Source organism: Poecilia formosa, unplaced genomic scaffold, assembly GCF_000485575.1.
Source record: "Poecilia formosa unplaced genomic scaffold, Poecilia_formosa-5.1.2 Scaffold150, whole genome shotgun sequence".
Lineage (NCBI taxonomy): Eukaryota > Metazoa > Chordata > Actinopteri > Cyprinodontiformes > Poeciliidae > Poecilia > Poecilia formosa.
In genome coordinates, this window is record NW_006800089.1 from 52,897 (window position 1) to 70,614 (window position 17,718).

At 39.4% G+C, this 17,718-nt stretch overlaps 1 protein-coding gene and 1 long non-coding RNA gene across 5 annotated transcripts in view; both read left to right on the forward strand.

Annotated features, from left to right (window-relative positions):
- Positions 1-158: 158 nt before the first annotated feature.
- On the forward strand, positions 159-1,747 carry LOC107837545 (uncharacterized). Its single transcript, XR_001663562.1, has 5 exons — positions 159-655; positions 951-1,090; positions 1,273-1,410; positions 1,519-1,624; positions 1,714-1,747. It is a non-coding gene; the product is annotated as an uncharacterized LOC107837545 (long non-coding RNA).
- Positions 1,748-9,684: 7,937 nt separating this feature from the next.
- Positions 9,685-17,718, forward strand: part of LOC103146013 (growth factor receptor-bound protein 10-like) — a 57,933-nt gene continuing 49,899 nt past the window's right edge. Inside the window, exons 1-2 of one of the 4 annotated variants that reach the window (XM_007563715.2) lie at positions 9,685-10,017; positions 12,783-12,887. In XM_007563715.2, the coding sequence (XP_007563777.1) occupies positions 12,837-12,887 (51 nt within the window). In that variant the 5' untranslated portion in view covers positions 9,685-10,017; positions 12,783-12,836. Of the gene's footprint in view, positions 10,018-12,782; positions 12,888-17,718 lie in introns of those variants that run through there. The other 3 variants (XM_007563716.2, XM_016677218.1, XM_016677219.1) reach the window with 3 other exon arrangements.

The following is a 17,718-nucleotide window of genomic DNA, read 5'->3' on the forward strand; positions in this document are numbered from 1 at the left end:
TGGCGTGGGGGTGGTAATACAACTAATATAATTACATTAATAAATCAGAATACCGCAAATTATTTTCTGTGGGGGGCGGGGGGGGGGGTTCGGTGAATGCGCATATGAAACTGGGGGGAACCACTGTCTTAGAGGCACCTTTAAAGTGTGTGTAATGTAATATGTAGGCATACTTTTTAAGTATCTAAAAAGTATGAATTTTTAAGTGACTTAATAATCTTTTACTATTTATTAAAATTGCATACAATAAAAATAATCATAATCATGATGTAATTTTTAACAAAGCACCCAATCCATTTTCAGATGTGTGATGTAAAATCTTATAATCAATGGCATTAGCTCCAGGTCACACTCCAGACCAGATGGTGGCGGTATTGCACACTTTTTTTTCTTTCTTTTTTTTAAAACGCCATCAAGAGACGAAAAAACTTGAACGCAGGGAAGATAACAGACGCTGTTCAAATTCGCCATTTTTACTCGCATAATATTGCCTTAAAAGTAGAGAGGGCGTTGACAATAGTTACTAATATTGGTAAATTCAAGTCCTAGTCTTAGTTAGACGACAACACAACGGGACAACAACCGATGGAAATGAAATGTGTGTCTCAAAAGGAGCCCGGAGGGATGAAGGCTGCTAACGTGTTGCTAGCTAGTGGTAAGTTTGCTTATTAATTATCTTCATTTAATTATAAACAGTACAGTAAAGATATATAACTTACGTTCGTTTCTTAAATAATTAGTTTATCAATTTTATTGACTTGTATGATTATTACTATAGCAATTATTCAGCTTCATGTTATAAATGCATGGAAGCTGTTTGTTGCGACTTATACTTTTATTCATAAACTTAACCTGGTTTTAATTAAGCTCCATAAGACAAAGAGACTTTGATATTGTGAGGTTGTTCTAACTCGTTCATCAATGTTTTTATCTTCAACATATGTTTGCAGTCTAAGCAAATGAAGATGAAAGATGAAGCCAGAGAGATCAGGTGTTAGGAAACTAAAGACTTTCCTGTCTGAGAAGAGGCTCTGACTCCACCAGATAACCAACCAGCTCTGAAGATGAACCTTCACATCGTCTTCATGATGTAAGTTTGTTTTTGTTTTTTTAATGAGGAGCTAGCTACATTTTCAACAACAAAAACTGGTGTGTTACCAACTCCCAAGTACTTAATAAACATGATTTGATTTAAAGGTTACTGGACAGAATTTTTCTACTTGTCAATCTAACATTTCTCTTTCATACATTTTATTTGTTGTTGGCTTTCAGGGCCCTGTGATGGACTGGTGACCTGTCCAGGGTAAACCCTGCCTCTCATCTGATGGCTGCTGGAGATGGGCACCACCAGCCCCCCTCAACACCCTGCAACGATCAGTGTGTTTAGATAATGGATGGAAAGATTTTAAGGTACTTTACCTCCTTAAGTCCACACTTAAAATAACTTCATAGTTAATGCCAACATAAACTGATTCTATGACATTGCTGACTATTTTTTTCTTCTTCTAACATAAACAGGCAAAGAAGATACCCAAAAATGTTTTTCCACCCCAGGCATCCGGTCCCAGTCATCATCAGTTCTGATGATGTCACATACACGGAGAGTCCACAATGTCTTAAAATTGTAAGTATTTTTTTTATTTGCCATTTTTCTATATTCTTTAAAATTCAAATGCATTCTCTGTTTAATTGCTCTATTGTTCTTTTTTGTAGGTTTCTGTAAGGTGCAGTGGTGAAGTGAATGGGAATGTTCTGTCGATCCTCACTTTCATGTTTTATTGTCACACTTAAATTTTCATGTTCATTGTGTTCACTTTTGACGTGTAAACTGATAATTTATGTAAAGTTCATAAAGTTGTGAGTAAAATTGGACAATTTTAAAATGTCAGTAATAAAACAAAATATTTGAATTGCCTTGGGCATCTTGTGTAATTGTAGCCTAAAACAATGTAAGTACTGTAGTGTAGTTATGCATGTAATGTACAAAGTATGAATAAAGACTTATGAGTAATTAAAATTGTACTTTATTAGCAATAGCAGTAAATCAAAACTAAAAATTAAGTGCAATTTAAATACATTACTGATATATTAGTAGTATACATTAAAAGTATATTTTTTAATATAATTCTATGATAGAATTAGTACACTCAATATGGAATATTTTTTAAAATATTTTTCTTGAATACTACATAAAAGAGTATACTAAGTACAACTTTAAGTTGTTCCAAAAAAGTATGTATAGTATACTAAAGTATACTAAAAGTTGTAATTTAATACTATTTAAATACTACTAAAGTATACTAAGCACAAAAAACGTTGTTCCAAAATAGTACAGTTTAAGTACATCAGTCAAAGTATGCTAAAGTAAGTTAAAATTTTGTATACTAAAGCATACTTTTTTTTACTTTGGTGTGCTTTATCATCTACCAAATAGTTCAAAGTTTAACCTATGTCGTTGCTGAATTTCCGAGTACAAAAGAGAGCGCCCGGGAAAGCCACAAAATCACAATGTCAGCCGTGTAGATTTCAGGATACCACAGAAACCAAAACAAAAAAGAAATACCGCTCCAACTAATGCATTCCTGTCGAGACTGTAAAATGATCCCAGACAGATAAGGTAGCAGCAGCTGAAATAACCTGCACTTACCACGCTGCCCAGCGCTTTTGGGTACACGCTAGACAATGGAGGAGAAAAACGCGCCGCACATTAGAACAAAAGTAGAAATAAACGAGTGCAATCAGACAATTGGCGCAAATTATGAAAGTTACGATGAAATATTTTCATCTGTGGCAATATCAAAAGGCCGATCTATCCGTAAGTGTGCACCGTCTGGTGAAACGCATTTCAGACTTTCCGTTTCGACAATAAAAACATGTTCCACGCCGTCTCATTCGAACGCACTTTGTCTTTCTGTTGGGAACTGGTTTCTCTTGGACCAAAGTGTTCACAGTGTCCTCTGAACATCTGGAGAGTTCATGTCCAAAAATTGAAAAAAAAAAAAGTCAAATAGCAATATTTGGCTGAGTTTAAAAGCAATAGCTGTGCTCGCAATCCTTCGGAGAAACCGAGCAAATCCAAGTGAGTGAGCTAATTGTCTGCTGAAACTTTGTTTGCTGGTAAAAATGAACTGAGAGAGCAGCTACAGTTAAAGCTGAAGGATATGTTGCTCTTAAAGCAGCAGTTCAGGAGTTAAGAAGTGGGGTTTTGTGGAGAGAATAAGAGCTGTTAGTATCTTATTTACAGTAAACAGCAAAGAGTGTCAAAACAAGAGAATATAGCCAGTCTGAATTTTAAGCTTTATAAAGCTAATGACATAACTTCAATGTAAATAAAATTCTTGACGATCCATTCAAATGACATTTAGTACTGACCTACATTGGACGGAGAGGCTCTCAATTGCTTCCTGTTTGACATGTGACTCTGTCTACAGTCGTTTTGTTGCTGGAAGGGATTGTCCTGGGAAAGACCCTCCTTTACAGACAATTTATAATGTTGCAAACTAATTTGACCCATATTCTAATTGTCTTACACATCTATTATTTATGTGCCATACTACCAACTTTAATATCTATATCTGGTCCCTGAGTGCCCCTACTTCTAATGGCACCCTGGGCAACCGCCCGTGTTGTCTACATCAAAAATCTATCAAAACTACTTTTATTGTCTTCATCTCAAGTCAGACTAAGTCTATCGACGGTGGCCAAATAAAGTCTCTCCACAGCGCGCTTGTTTTAGGGTGTTGATGGTGTGTTCATGCTTTGTTTGTGTTTTCTTCATGTGCAGTGTTGGTATTCCTCCACACACGCAGGCCAAACAGTTCCGTTTTGGTCTCATCTCACCAGACCAACTTCTTCCTCATTAGCAGCATCCTCGGTGTGCCTTGTGGCAAACTCCAAACATCATCCCCACAACCGCCACTTCCCCACAATGCACTTCTTTATGTAGCAGTGTCATGTAAAGTTTCAACGAATCCATTTAAGGTTATGGTTCTAACATGAGAAAATGTGAAGAAATAAAGGGGTATGAGAACTTTTTCAAGGATCCGAAGGGAAAAAAAAACTTGCGGCTTTTATATTTTTACAACTTTTTTTTAGACATTTGTCACGGTAATTGCTTTTCATCTAAATAAAACAGCTAGTTTGGATTTCAACCGTATTGATAATTTAATTCCTTAAGCGTCCAACGTCTCCTGTGTTCTTACCTACACAGAGACATGAAAGTGAAAACAGTCCTGAGTTAACATCTTAACTTTGGTGTAAAAAAAAATAATAGTGCTATGGAAGACTTTTATGTAAACGTATTTTCACAGAAGACATGAATGGCGATAAAAACACCAACCCACCCACCCAGTCGTTGCCAGGATTACGTCAAAATGTGAAATACAACAAATCATCTCTCCTAAACTTTTTCATCCAGGTTTTTATGAGCCACGTTTTCCACCTCAAAGTGCCAAAATCCACTTCTTGTCTTTGGAGGATCAGCAGCGTTCCAGCTTGGAGGTGATCATCCATACGGTATACATACATTTTAAATCCAGTAAGTTGTCAACAACAGCTCTCAGACCACCCAGCCACAGACACGTTGTCCGCACAGACACACCCACCAACACACACGAGTCCGGCTTCAAAACATACACAAGTACACCCTTTGTATCCTGGGAGAAACACACACTCACACACACACGCACAGTCTCACTGTGTCATAATGACCCTATTCCTATTCTACGAGCCCACACTCACTTCTGTTTGCTTTTGTTTGTGACCCAACCATCCGTGGAATCTTAATTGTCTCGCACATGAAACACGCCGCCTCTGACGGAGGCCAGCTTTGATCTAATTTTTTCGCATGTACAAGCTGTTTGCGAGTGGGTCGTTTTAGCCTACACTGGTAAGCATGAGCAGTGGTGTGGACATGATGACCTCCCGTGAGACGCCCATTCTGCTACATCTTGGATGGTCGAACTATTTCCCGACAACAGCCTGTGGATTTCATTTTTTAATTTTTTTATTTATTTATGTTTTATGTAACTGCCATGCTCCTTTTCAGTGTTTTCAAAACACTCTGCTTGTCCATGTGCTCGCTTGGCTGGCCCATTTCGGCGGGAAGCGTCCAGCTGCTTCCGTTGCGGCCCCCCTGATGATTGTGTAACGCCGCTCCACGTTACCTTCGAGTGTAAACAGAAAGAGCTCTGGCCAATCATTGGTCGGAGTCTGGCCTCCACCTTCATAGTTTGTTGGCTTTCCTCGAAGGCCTTACTGCTTTCAAGTGGTAGATGGCATCCTCTCGTAAAAGCCTCAGTTTTTACCAGCACACATGGCTGGGTTAAAACCCATACTCCTGACTGAAAACAGATATTTATGTACACTGTATTAAACAGACGTGTACCCCTTTATTTTCCCCAGTGTCCCACATTAAAAACGAGGCCTTTTCTGTTTTAGCTCAGTTAGGATTATTAGTGTTACTCCTTTTTGATGAACACCAAAATAATAGGAGATATGGTGTTATTTCTTCCTTTAAATGTACATATACAGAGATATGCCTTTAATCAAATATATTTAGAGTATAAACACTATGGGATTGACAGTAAGTTAAATTTCCTGGGGGGACAAAAAATGTATATAATATAATTGAAAAGTTTGAAAATATTGCCCAGTTTTAATTTTTTTTTACAATTAAAGGAAGAAGAAGGGTGCTTGTAAAATCAGGAACACCCAAAAATTACGTGGAAAAACTGAATCCAGGAAATCAAAGTTTGTGCACAATTGGGTCTTCCAAATGGACAGCGACTGTCGGCATACTCCCAAATTAGCGACAACAAATTAATACATTGGACTGACCATCACAAAGACCTGACCTCAAAAAAACGAGAAAAAAAAACTTGTGGGCCGAACTGAAGAGGCGTGTCTGACTGGTTGTATCAGAAGAAATGGGCCAGATTTACAGCAAACTGTTGTAAGAAGATGGTGGAAAGAGACCTAATGAAATTTAGAGAGTTGGTATGTAAACTTATGAATTTGAATTTGAATTTAAATTTAGAATTTCTCCTTCTCGTGATTCTGAGGAATAATTATGGTAATCCTACATGACGTAGCACAGGAAAGGTTTAGCCTGGTTTAATACTGGCAACAATATTAAATCTGCATCTTTGTATGCACTGTGTAAATATCTGGCTTAAACCGTTTATAATGCATCTATTTAAGACACAAACCTTCTTATGAACTTTGTCACGGCAGTAAAAGTGGAAAACAATTGAGGCTCGTCAAGCTGGAGTAGAGAGTAAATCTCCTTGAGACAACCCGCCGAGGTTTTAGCTTGAGTTATCCAGTTGACTGCCTTCACCTCCTCCAAACATGTCGCAACATGTGTGGATACGTGTGTATGCAGGCATGCGGTCAGCAGTTCTACGTTACTGATTAGAGGTGCAGAACAGGTGCAGGATTTTTGCCAACAATTGCTGAGCCCTCGTAAGAAAACTTGAGTTTTCATGAATTTATCTTTATTCAGGAATGTGTCATTGTTGTAAGGGAACTTTTAGAAATAGTAGCATAAAGGAGAATGTTACACGTTTATGTAGCTCGTGTCCCTGATACAGAACCGCCAGAGTGAGTCCTGACTGTGGCCCAAGCAGTTCTTGTTGAAAGTATCATAGTGACAACAGATATAAGAAACGCCTGACGCTAAAGCTACTACTGTCACACTTGTTTATCCTTAGACATGTATGTTGGCTTATCTAAAATTGCTTCTACATGTGGGTTCAATGTCAAAAAATTAAGTCAATTTGTGAAATATCCTCGCACAGATATGGTCGATGTGCATTATTTAATGTTTGCCACCATCCCATACATCACCTGAGTAAATTTACAATATGCTACAGTGTATGCATAGGGTTAGGGCTAAGCTGCGTTCAGCCTTAATGTTTTTCTTTTTCTAGCAATGGTCACACCATAAAAGTTTGATGCTTTATAAAATGTCAATCTGTGCTTCCAAATGGTCACATAATTACTAGCTAAATTACTCCGGAAATAATTGGCACTCCAAGCATTAGGAAGCTGAGGTGAGTGACTCTTCATCAGTGCAGAGAGAGAGTTTGCATAGCATAGCATGAGATCAAGGAGAGAAATGCTAGACTGTTGCTACAAAATTTGAGAATATAAGTACTTTCTTTTGGCAGAGGAAATGGTGAAATGGCATCTTTGACTTCTGATTCTCATTCCACTGAATTGTTTTAGCATAAAAACAAACTCCGGTATCCTATTTTAGCTGGAAACCAAGTAATGTGTGCTACAGTATAAAGTTCTGTATAGAGAAAGCTAGTACTGGACTGTTCCTTATTTGAAGTCACTTGTCTGTATATGACAGATACTGAACGGAATATGATTCACAATAATAAATCTTTTCAATATACTTTCATCACAGACCCAAAAGTAAATTTAATGTAATACGTTTTCTGTAATCTCACGCTCTTAATCTGCATGTCGACCCCTAACTACATGTGCTTAAATGTGCAGCCTCTAATCACCTGTGAGCTCATTTTCTTAACCATATAGACCTTCTTATCTTAAACTCTTTCAGCGTAAACTCTGGATTGGGTTGAGTTTGCTGATTGCACTGCCAAACACTACCTTCTGTGAGGGAAGATACTCTCCACAGAGCTAAAGCGAGTCCAATTGAACCTAAAAAAAAAAAAGAAAAAAAAAGACCACAACACTTGACTTGAAAGGCTCAGTCAGATAAGGAATTGCAATCTTTACTTCAATGCCTAAAACTGTGAAGGAATCGCTACAGATGTCAGAGATATTCTGCCAAGTCGTGTAGGTCCATATGTTGGTTTTGTAAACAAAGGCCCACATGGAGGCCTGATTCCGTATTAAAACAGCCTGTGACTTTGACCTATTTACAGAGTGTCTTTGGGTTATATGCATGTCTGAGTTTTGGCAAGCTTCCTTTCCTTGCAGAAGTGTATTGTCTGCTTTGGTGGAAGACGAAACTACTTTGTTGCTGTCACTCTGTTGGCCGTGTGCTGAGAGAGGTGTCATTACATGTCCATAAACGTCTAGAGATGAGAAATAATTATGGGTTTAGCTAATATGTAAGTTGATAAATCCAGTGTTTTTAGATAGCTGCTAGACCATGAACCAGCAGCTTACTGATCCTCCCTTTAGAAAAAGGGGACCAGTAAAAAGCAAATTATCAAGTTTTTTTTTATTTGTAAAAGGCTTCTTCAGGAGGTTAATTGAATGCCACCATCTGTAACATCGGTTACAAGTGGCGATGCACTGAGTCAGTTGTTTAGTCTTCTTAATGGGGAAAACCCAAAGGAAACTGAAATGATACAAACATTTTCATATAATACTAATGGTGGAGAAATAACTTAGCGTTTATCCACCATCATCTGTGGCTTTGCTAATTGACTTGAGCATTCATGGGAAGGGTAGAAAAGAAAATAGATGAGGCTGCGAGCAGCCCATACATGAGCAGGATTTTTAAATGAATGTAAACCAAACAGAAAATAAGCACAATCCCTTTACTTGGTTATTAATATTTATTTTTTCCTAGCATCCAGGTTAACCATCGACAATGGTTCATCAAAAAAGTGACACACCACTGGTGAAAGTCATTAATGATTCTCTCATTATGGCTTTAGATGATTGACTGACTTGTGTTTGGATTTTAGTTGTTAGTTGTCAGTCTTGCATGTAATACAGTCAATCACAGTATTCTGTAACAAAAGCAGGATTAAGACAGAACAGTATTTACTAAAGAAAACTGGATGCTGAAATTGAATGTGGCGCTCCAATAAGGTACTTAGTTTATACACATTATACACCAGATAATTTCAGCTTTCTATTTTTCATTTCTCCTCTAACAGATTTAGTTTTTTTTTCATTAAATTGTGCAAGATAAAAATATTTAAAATATAAAAACGTTTGATTTACAATGGACTCATTTTTGGGGTACAAAAAAAGTGCAGAAACTCTTAACAATGTCAGCTGTATGTGGATCTGAATGGCTTAGCCAAAAACTGAAACTAGCAAATCTTAGCTAATGTGAACTGAACTCACAGCTAGTTCTGGTCAATGGTGGACTGTAACGTAACGGCTTGTTCATGGTGCAACATGATGATGTGGGGTAAATACGTGCTCCCACAAAACAGGAGGTGGAGGGTGGAGAAAGAGCAGAACACTGGGAGGGAATAGCGTGGCGGTCCAGAGTTTTATTCAACCTTCATTCAACAGAACAGAGCCAGCCTCAGGCCCTCATAAAGAAAAACACAGAAGAAGGAAACAGCTCAACTTTAGAAAATAACTGATCTGGTATGTAACCACATTAATTGAAATGCAAAAATAAATCATCTTACATACTTCTTTAAATGAAATGTTCTCATTTCAAAATGAAGTCATTATAAAAAAATAAATAAAAAATAAAAATCACAATAGTTATACTCTCAGTACCAATACCTACTATTACCATGGGGTAGCCATGTTGAATGTTTTGCCACTCAGAGGGGGTGTGTCAAAAGCGGCGCTACGTAGACGAGTGACGTCGGAACATAACCCACTGACCAGCAGCGTGTGAGATAAGTTAGATTTTGCAGTGCAGTAAAGGAGGCGGGGCGGAGCTGAGAGTGAGAGAGAGAGAGAGAGAGAGAGAAAGAGAGAGAGCTTTCACCCCGACGTGCGCGTGCGTGGTAGGGGCGAGACCATGGAGAGTCAGCTGGTCGAAGCTCTGGGAGGGAGCGTGGAGTGGGCTGGACGTGTGTATGTTGGCGTGCGCGTGCGCGTGTGTGAGCAAGAGAAAGCGTGAGCGTGTGTATGTGCGGTTTGTACGTGCGCAAGGACAGCGCTTCGGCGGACAAGGTGAACACGGCGGCGGACAGAGGTTTTTTTCGGGGGGTTGGGGGGTGGGAAACAGTTTGTGCCGAGATTCAGACGAGGAAAGTTGAAGCGTTTCACCGGTCGCTGATACGTCGTGCGTCCTGGACACGAGCTTGTACTGTGTGCTGTCCTTTCATAACCGTAAGCACTTTGTGTATTTGTTTAGGAACTAATTTAGGAGCGCATATGCTTAAAGCCAGAGGCAACCATTCTTCTCGGTCATGTAGCAACGTGCAGTGGAGCTATAGATGAGTTTACTGACGGCTTGTAGTGTCAAAAATTACTTTATAGATAGTTTTTGTCATGCTAAAAAACACAAACTCTTCTGGGGTGTCCTTTAAGTCCGATATTTGCTTTGTTAATTTAGTATTTTTGAATGATAAAAACCATGAGACGTCCTACAGGTTACCTGTGTGAGCACAAACTTTTGGTATTATTGGAAGGAGTTTGCTCTCTTTAAATCTCTCTCAATGTTGTGTCAGTGTCAGTAAGTGGTGCAATGATTATTTCGTTCATAAGGGTGCTTCCCAAACTAATGCAAGGCATTTACCTAAAGCAGCAGCAGCAGCAGCATGTTTAGAAGCTACTCCCATGCAGGACTAGCTAACTGTGTGTCATTTCTCTTAGCACCTAGTAAAAATATTTTGGTATGCTGCTGGTGCATAAAGAACACCACATGTAGGGACCATCATTCTTGGTGTGATTTTTGGCAAAGATACACCCCAGTCTGAGTGTGGATAAACACTCCAGCAAGTGTGGCATTATTAAGTTGCTTCATAGTCCATTAAATCTCTAGGTGTACCTGTATTGCTAGTAAAGCTGAATTATTCCCTTTCTCTGCAGGAGGAGCCACAAATGTCACTAAATGTCAAGCACTTGCAGCTTTGGCTTAGCTTTCAGGCTTATTAGGCTTGCACATAGAATCAGCAGGGCTTGCCCTTTTGGCCAGAAGTTTGATTGGTGTGAGCAGCCTGATCCTGTAGAGGAAGAACCTATGAGACTCAAAACTGGACATAAGTAAAAAGGAAGGATGGGGTGGAGGGGGTGCACAGAATTATCAGGAGTAAAGAGAGTGTCTTTTTCGAAGTGTGTCCAACTGTGCACACACATTTGGACACGCATTCTCAGTCAGCGAGAGCGACCTAAAGATAGCCGAGCCCCTGTGGAAACAGTAATTAGTGGGGTGAAAGGAGAAGGCGGAGGCGGAGTTGCTGGTGGAAGACTTATTGTTTGAATCATCTGATATGTGTTGTATAATGACCTGACATGTACAACAGAGGAGCACAGAGAGGGAAATCAGCCAGAGAGTTGGCTGGAGAGATGCAAAGTTTAGCATGCATGTGTAGATTATGTTTGCTGAACTTTGTTGAAGTATGCATGTGATTCTGGTTTCAGTAACAAAAACAACAACAACAAGAGCTCCTAAATGTGATCACAGCTTCTTGTGACCAGGTGGATTGTGAGGTTCTCTGCAGGTAGTTGAGTGGATTTTCATGGTGATTAGGGCTTTCTAGCAGGGATTCTGAAACTAATAAGTGGGCATTAGGCCGGAATGAGATTCCCAGGTTGTGATAATCCTGATTGTTATATTTAATAAAAAATGCTTAGGTAAAAATGTATGCCATAATTAAATTACTTTTATTTAAAAGAGAAACACAAAAAATACTCGTAGATCTACGCAAAACCACAAAATATACACCAGCTAAATTTAGAAACAGTTTTTACAAGCTGGATAAGTTTCTAATGTTTGGGTTTTGCAGGTTGACATGGGTAAAACAACCATATTATGGGCTCAACACATGGGGGGCGACGAAAGGCAAACGTTTTTCGCCACTTGGGATGAACCCAACTGACAGGATGTGTTGGCAACGGTGACAAAAGTTGAACATATTTCAACTTTCTTGGAACTGGAGCTCAAAATTCCACATGCCTGTCGCTTGGCTAGAGGAGGGCAAACTGTGGTCGCTTCATCATGCAGGTTTCACAGGAAATGAGGGACGGCACTTCCTGTGTTTCAATCCTGCTAGCTGGTGAAGCAGGCCTTCAGTCGGTAGTCGTAGCTTTAAAATGGTGTTACCTTGGAAAAACGTTTTTGCAAGCAGTTTGTACTTATAAGCATAGAAAAAACAAAGAAGTATCCTTTCAGCTAGCTGACCTGCAGTCCGCTAACAAAGGCCTGGGAAGAGCATCTCTGTGGTACTTGGAGCTATAAATCCTACAACAAACTCCAGACCCATTCTAGGACTTTCTCTTGAATCTCATTATCAACTTTAAAACAACTTGACGGAAAATGTTTGTGGCTTTGAAAGTGAAGCATTTTAAGCTATGACAGCGGTTAAACAAACATTTAATGCTGACCATGCGAGAGTCCACTTAAACACACACCAGTTCACGTCTTGTAGTGGCTAACTCCCTTCCCAGAATATAAGAAACTAGCTGACTGCTTTTCCAAGTGGCTTCTTAAAAACTCCTCCCTCTACAGGGTGCAGGTGGTGAGTGGTCATGAGTTGCTAACTTGGAGAAGGTTTCTTATTTAGTCATAAGCCCCTGGGCTTTGTTTGAGGACTGACTGGTGTGTATGTGTGTGTGTGTGTGTTGAACACAATGGTTGTGTTTACACAGGAATCACTGTGTATATGCATGTTGACGCATTCACAAGCCGTGCGCAAATGCAGGCTTTTCTTCTTTTTCCTTTAGGTTAAAGATGAGTGTTGGGTTTTAGAAACTGGGTACCAGTTTTACAAAGTTGTTATCACAACACCCGTATGGGCGGCAGTTTTAGAAAGGCCTTTGACATCTGTCTTTCTGGAGTTTTTTTTTTTTTCCCCTTTTCCCTCTAATCATTATCCTGTCAGTTTAGGCTCGGTTCGTCTCATTTATTCGCTGTGCTCCTCCTCCATGTGCAGGGTGCTTGCTGAGACCAGAGGGTTCCCTGCGAGAGGGAGCACAAGGCAAACATCATGGCTTTAGCAGGATGCCCTGACTACTTTTTACGTCACTCAAACTACCAGGTAAATATTTTCTGAGCTTTCTGCTTGTTTGCATGTCAGTGGTACAGAGTGTGAATGAATGTTTTGAAGTAGTGTGGCTCTAAAATTCAGGTTCCTTCAAATAGCACTGTGAGCGCCAACCTGGATTGATTGAGAACTATCTGATTAAAGCTCTATGACGTGGCTACAGCATCATTTATATAAACTTAACTTATTCAAATTACTTGTGGTGCTCTGATTTTCCTGATGTTTTGTGGGTAATCATGCATTAATGCTCAAGGTCTTAGATCTTCTTGTTTCTTTGTCGAGTGCTTTTTTTTTCTAGCCTTTTTTGCTGTCGAAGATGGCTAACTATAAGTTAAATGTACTAGTTACAAGAGTAACTTTCAGAAAACCAAGATGCACCAATTATCAGAATTGTCCAACTTTTGTCATGAACCAATTGATGATCTCCAGTGCCACTTTTCTTATTAATTATATTTATCAGACCTAGAAACTTTATGGTCTCTAAATGAACTACCCTACTGCAAACTCCATTTTTTACTTAAGTACAATAAAAATCTAAATAAGTGTATGTGCCATAAGAATAGAGAAGAGAGAGAAAGATGAAGAGGGCAAAAGAAAACGCCCTAGAAGTCCGCTTCTACACCTGCAGAAAGAGAGAAAAAACAGAACCGAGAAACAACATATGGATGTAAAACAACAATGAATGTCCTTTAACCGATTAGCATCTGAAATAATGACCTGTTGGGATTAACCCCCCCGCCCCCCCCATTTTTATATTTTAGGAAGCTATAAAAGTATCTTCACAACAATGTTCAAAGAATCACCTTTGCAAAGGCTGCCAATAAGCCCCGAAGTTATTTGTGGTGGCACAATAATTCTGGTAAAAACATCGTAAAGACTGACACTTTGATATTTGAGAACAATCTAAAAAGTCAGCAAAGCTCCTGCGTTTGCACGAGCGAAAGAGTAAACATGGCAGACAGAACAAGCTAACATTGCAGGGGCTCCAACTTACTACAATTACGATAGACAGTCCAGCAGATGGATAGTCCAGTACAATATAGTGGATGCAGACTTAAGCTTGGAGCAGAATCGGTACCAACTTGCGCTACTAACTGTAGATGATCACCAAAGATGACAAAATTACTAGAAACAGAAATTCAACTGAGGTTTGCATCAAGCAGATCCTTGATTACAATGTAGACAAAAAAAATCAATTTCCAATTAATTGTACAAGTTAATCCAGGGTGATATTATTAGTCTGCTAATTGGCTAGCATGTTGAATATTTTTATTTAAAGAAAACAGCTGTTTATTTCTATGTGTCTTGGAGAAACTTGTTTTCAGGCTGAAGAGTTTTAAGGTGTGGGTGTGCAGCACTAATTTTCACTTCAAAGTTTATTTTTTGAGCTTAGTTAGCCTTCAACAGCCCTTGAAGCAGAATTTAAAAAAAAAGAACAAACAAAACATAGGAATGTAGTCTGATCTTCTAATCTGGATATGAAACATTTGTCAAAGCTGATCTAGAATTACTAACTTGTTCTAACATTAATTAATGAGCGGTCTGTTGGATAAAGCCTTTTTAGAAGTGAGTTGAATAAAAATAAATAAATTAGAGTCTTAAGGCAGACTTAGATTTATCTCCCTATAAAATGGGCCTTATATTTCAGAGCTACAGTTTCCCCAATTATTTAATAGCACAGCTTTAAATCCTGAGAAATTGTTCAACAATTGCAGACAAGGCTCAACCTGCACACCCATAAAAGGTTTTTGGGACCAATATCAAACACTAAATGGGCTGATATCGTTTGAAGTAATAGGTTTTTTATTACTTGAAAATACAAAGACTCTCTGTAGCAGACTCTGTAATATAAAATACTAGTTTATTCTTTAATAACGTTTCCATAACAAATTAAAAGAACAATGTTGGGCATAATTCAGAACAGATAAGAAACATGTATTTCTACTGCTGTTTAAGCAATGTAGCATTTCTTATTACAGTAGTAGGGATGTTTAAGTGCATGTTGTGTAGAATACAGTACCTTTTTGTTGTTCTGCTCTTTACTGTGTACCAGTACCCCCAGCTGTTTGTGAGAGTTGGGCTCTCTGCTCAAGTAGAGTCAGTAATCAGCTGTTCAACAGAAATGTTCTGTGGTTCCCACATCATGACTGTGTACAGTTTTCACAACCTGAAATATTTTCCAAGCTATTGACTATGACTCTTTTGTAAGCAATGGTGTAAGCTCAGTTTTAGCCAGCTGAACAGCAGTGTGCAGAGGGGCAACTCTTACTTTACACTTCACACGACCAGATAAAGCTCTGATCACTGACACTTTCTCTGGCATATCCTTAAACGGCCAGTAAGCCACAGGAACTTTTTAAAACCTTAATTTACCTTGACACCAGTGACCAGCTGAGTTTATCACATCTCTGCCATTGAGTTTTGCTCATGTTAGATGCTGCTGGAATAGGTTTAAAGGCCCCAGCATTCAAACTTCAGAAATAGACCCTTATTGAGATAGACGAATGAAGAAAATTGTGTCTTTTTGTTCGCAGAGATATCCGCCTGCGAACTTGACACTAGACCCAGATCGAACTGTTCAACAGAGCTGAGTGATTGGTCAGGAGTTTGACCAATCACATCAATGATGATATCTACCTTCAACTAGTCTGCTTGAAAATTTAGTCCACTATCTGGTTTTTGTGTCTGCAGGAGACACGAATACTTTGTGTCTCCTGCAGACCTGACACAGTGAGGAATTACGTACATTTGTATGATTCTTCACTAAGTAGCTACTGTTATAAAATGATTGGCAAATGGTTAATAACTCCTGGATGGAAATTGCAATGTCTAGACTGTGATTTTCCTGATGTAAGCGGGAGCGGTGTGTCTTAGGTGGTCTGTGCCATTGTACGAAAGGTGTGCGCAAAATCCCGCGACTACCATCGTCTGTTTGGATACGGATAAAGTATGTGGGAGCCGTAACAGTTAAGTTATGGATTGCATAAAAGGACAGCCTCTTGATTAGAGTTCTGCCAACCTCTCTTAGGGTCTCCATGTGTGCAGTAGCAAGGCCTCTTGCCTCAAGGTTGGGGTCTCTCAGTCTGGTTCGGTGAAATATGGCGTCTCTGCCACACAACAGACCCACTTCCAGTGTCCAACTCCTTGCAGAATGAGCCCTTTGTTTCTCCGCTTGGGGTTTCTCCTCTCCAACTCTCCAGTAACCTAAGGAATTTGGTTGAACGGCATTGTGTGCTCTATAAATAGAACTGCTAAACAAACACCATTAACAAGCTGCGGACTTTGTTTTGTGACAGGCTTTTGGGATTGACGTTGTGACGTCTCGCTGCGACTCAGAGGGGGATGAAGGAGGTGACGTAACGTCAGCCGCCTTGTTCCTCCGGGTGGAGGTACAAACGTGGAGCCTCCTGCTAGCCCAAACCGTGGGACTGCAGAGCTCCTGTTGAGCTGACATTAAGTTGGATTGGTTCTCTTTAGCTTCCAGGAAGGAGTCTTTGCTCCAGTAAGACCGCAGTGAATAGTGAATTGAGTCTCCACAGAAAACATTCCTCCATCCTACATCTAGTGCAGGGAAAAAAAGCAGATTTAAGTTGTTAAACAGAAAGAAGCTGGCTATAACATTACTGTGTGTTCTTGTGTGAAGTTTGCCAATTGAGATGAGACTGCATGTTCTCCCTCCAGCCCCACCGTGGAGTTTTTCTCTGGGTGTAGTTTGTATAGATAAGGAGCAAATGAGCCGTTCCTGTGTGAACTTACATAATGCTATACATAACGCCGGGGATGTTTGGGAATCTGGGCACTGCTCCACTCCCGTCTCCTGTGTGTGTGTGTGTATGTGTGTGTGCGTGTGTATGTGTGTGCGTGCGCGCGCACGTGCGTGTGTGTCTCAGTGAGAGCTTTGGAGCAGTGCCAGAGATGTATCAGATTGAGTCGGCTGTAAATCTTTTTCTTTTCTCTCTCTCTCTCTTTGCAAATTCATCTTTTTGTGGGTAAGTTTACATTTGGAAATATGTATTTGTTCACGTTACACAACACCAAAACATTTTGACTCGCAGCTTCTTTGAGTCGTGGCTTTAGTTGTTCAGGAAAGAAAGAGGAAAGGCTGAGCAATTTAACATTAATTTCAGTATTTTCAAAGTATGAACAATGTTTCTATTTTCAGACTTTATTCCTTATCCCATCTGTTTAAATGTTGTATTCTTATGTATTTTCTACTTTCCACTCTTCCCTTATCTTCTTTTTTTCTGATTTCTGTCTTTTTTCCGTGTACCGTCTTTACTTGTGTCTGTGTTCAATGTGTCTACCCTCATTTTTCTTGCTTTGTTTCTTACCACTACTCAATTTTGGGGGTAATTTTCTAATTAACACTCTTCTTGTGGAGACTGATATAAATTTTTTAACATTCTTAAAGGAACACAAGCCTAACATGTTATTAGCGGGTGAGTTGGTTGAGCAGCATGCTCGACCAACTCAAGCATGCTGCTGGAGTTGGTCACTTATCAGACATGCCACTTGTGGCGCGTGGCTTTTTGTTTTACACAGCTGGAAACATTTCCAAACATCCAAGTGTGTAGTTTTTGTAGGGGAAAAAGTTTATAAGCTCTCATTAGTTATGCACCATGGATGAAATTTTGTCGATCCAAAATAGTAATGACTTCTTAAACACAAGTACTAAAGACTACTTTTACTATCAGCTTTGCTGGTCATGTTCAATGTTTCCCAGTAGAAATATACTGATTGGTAATGACTGCAAATGGACCCTGTGTGTTGCAATAAACCCTATCAAAAAAACAAGTTTCATTTTACAGTGATCCCTCGTTTTACG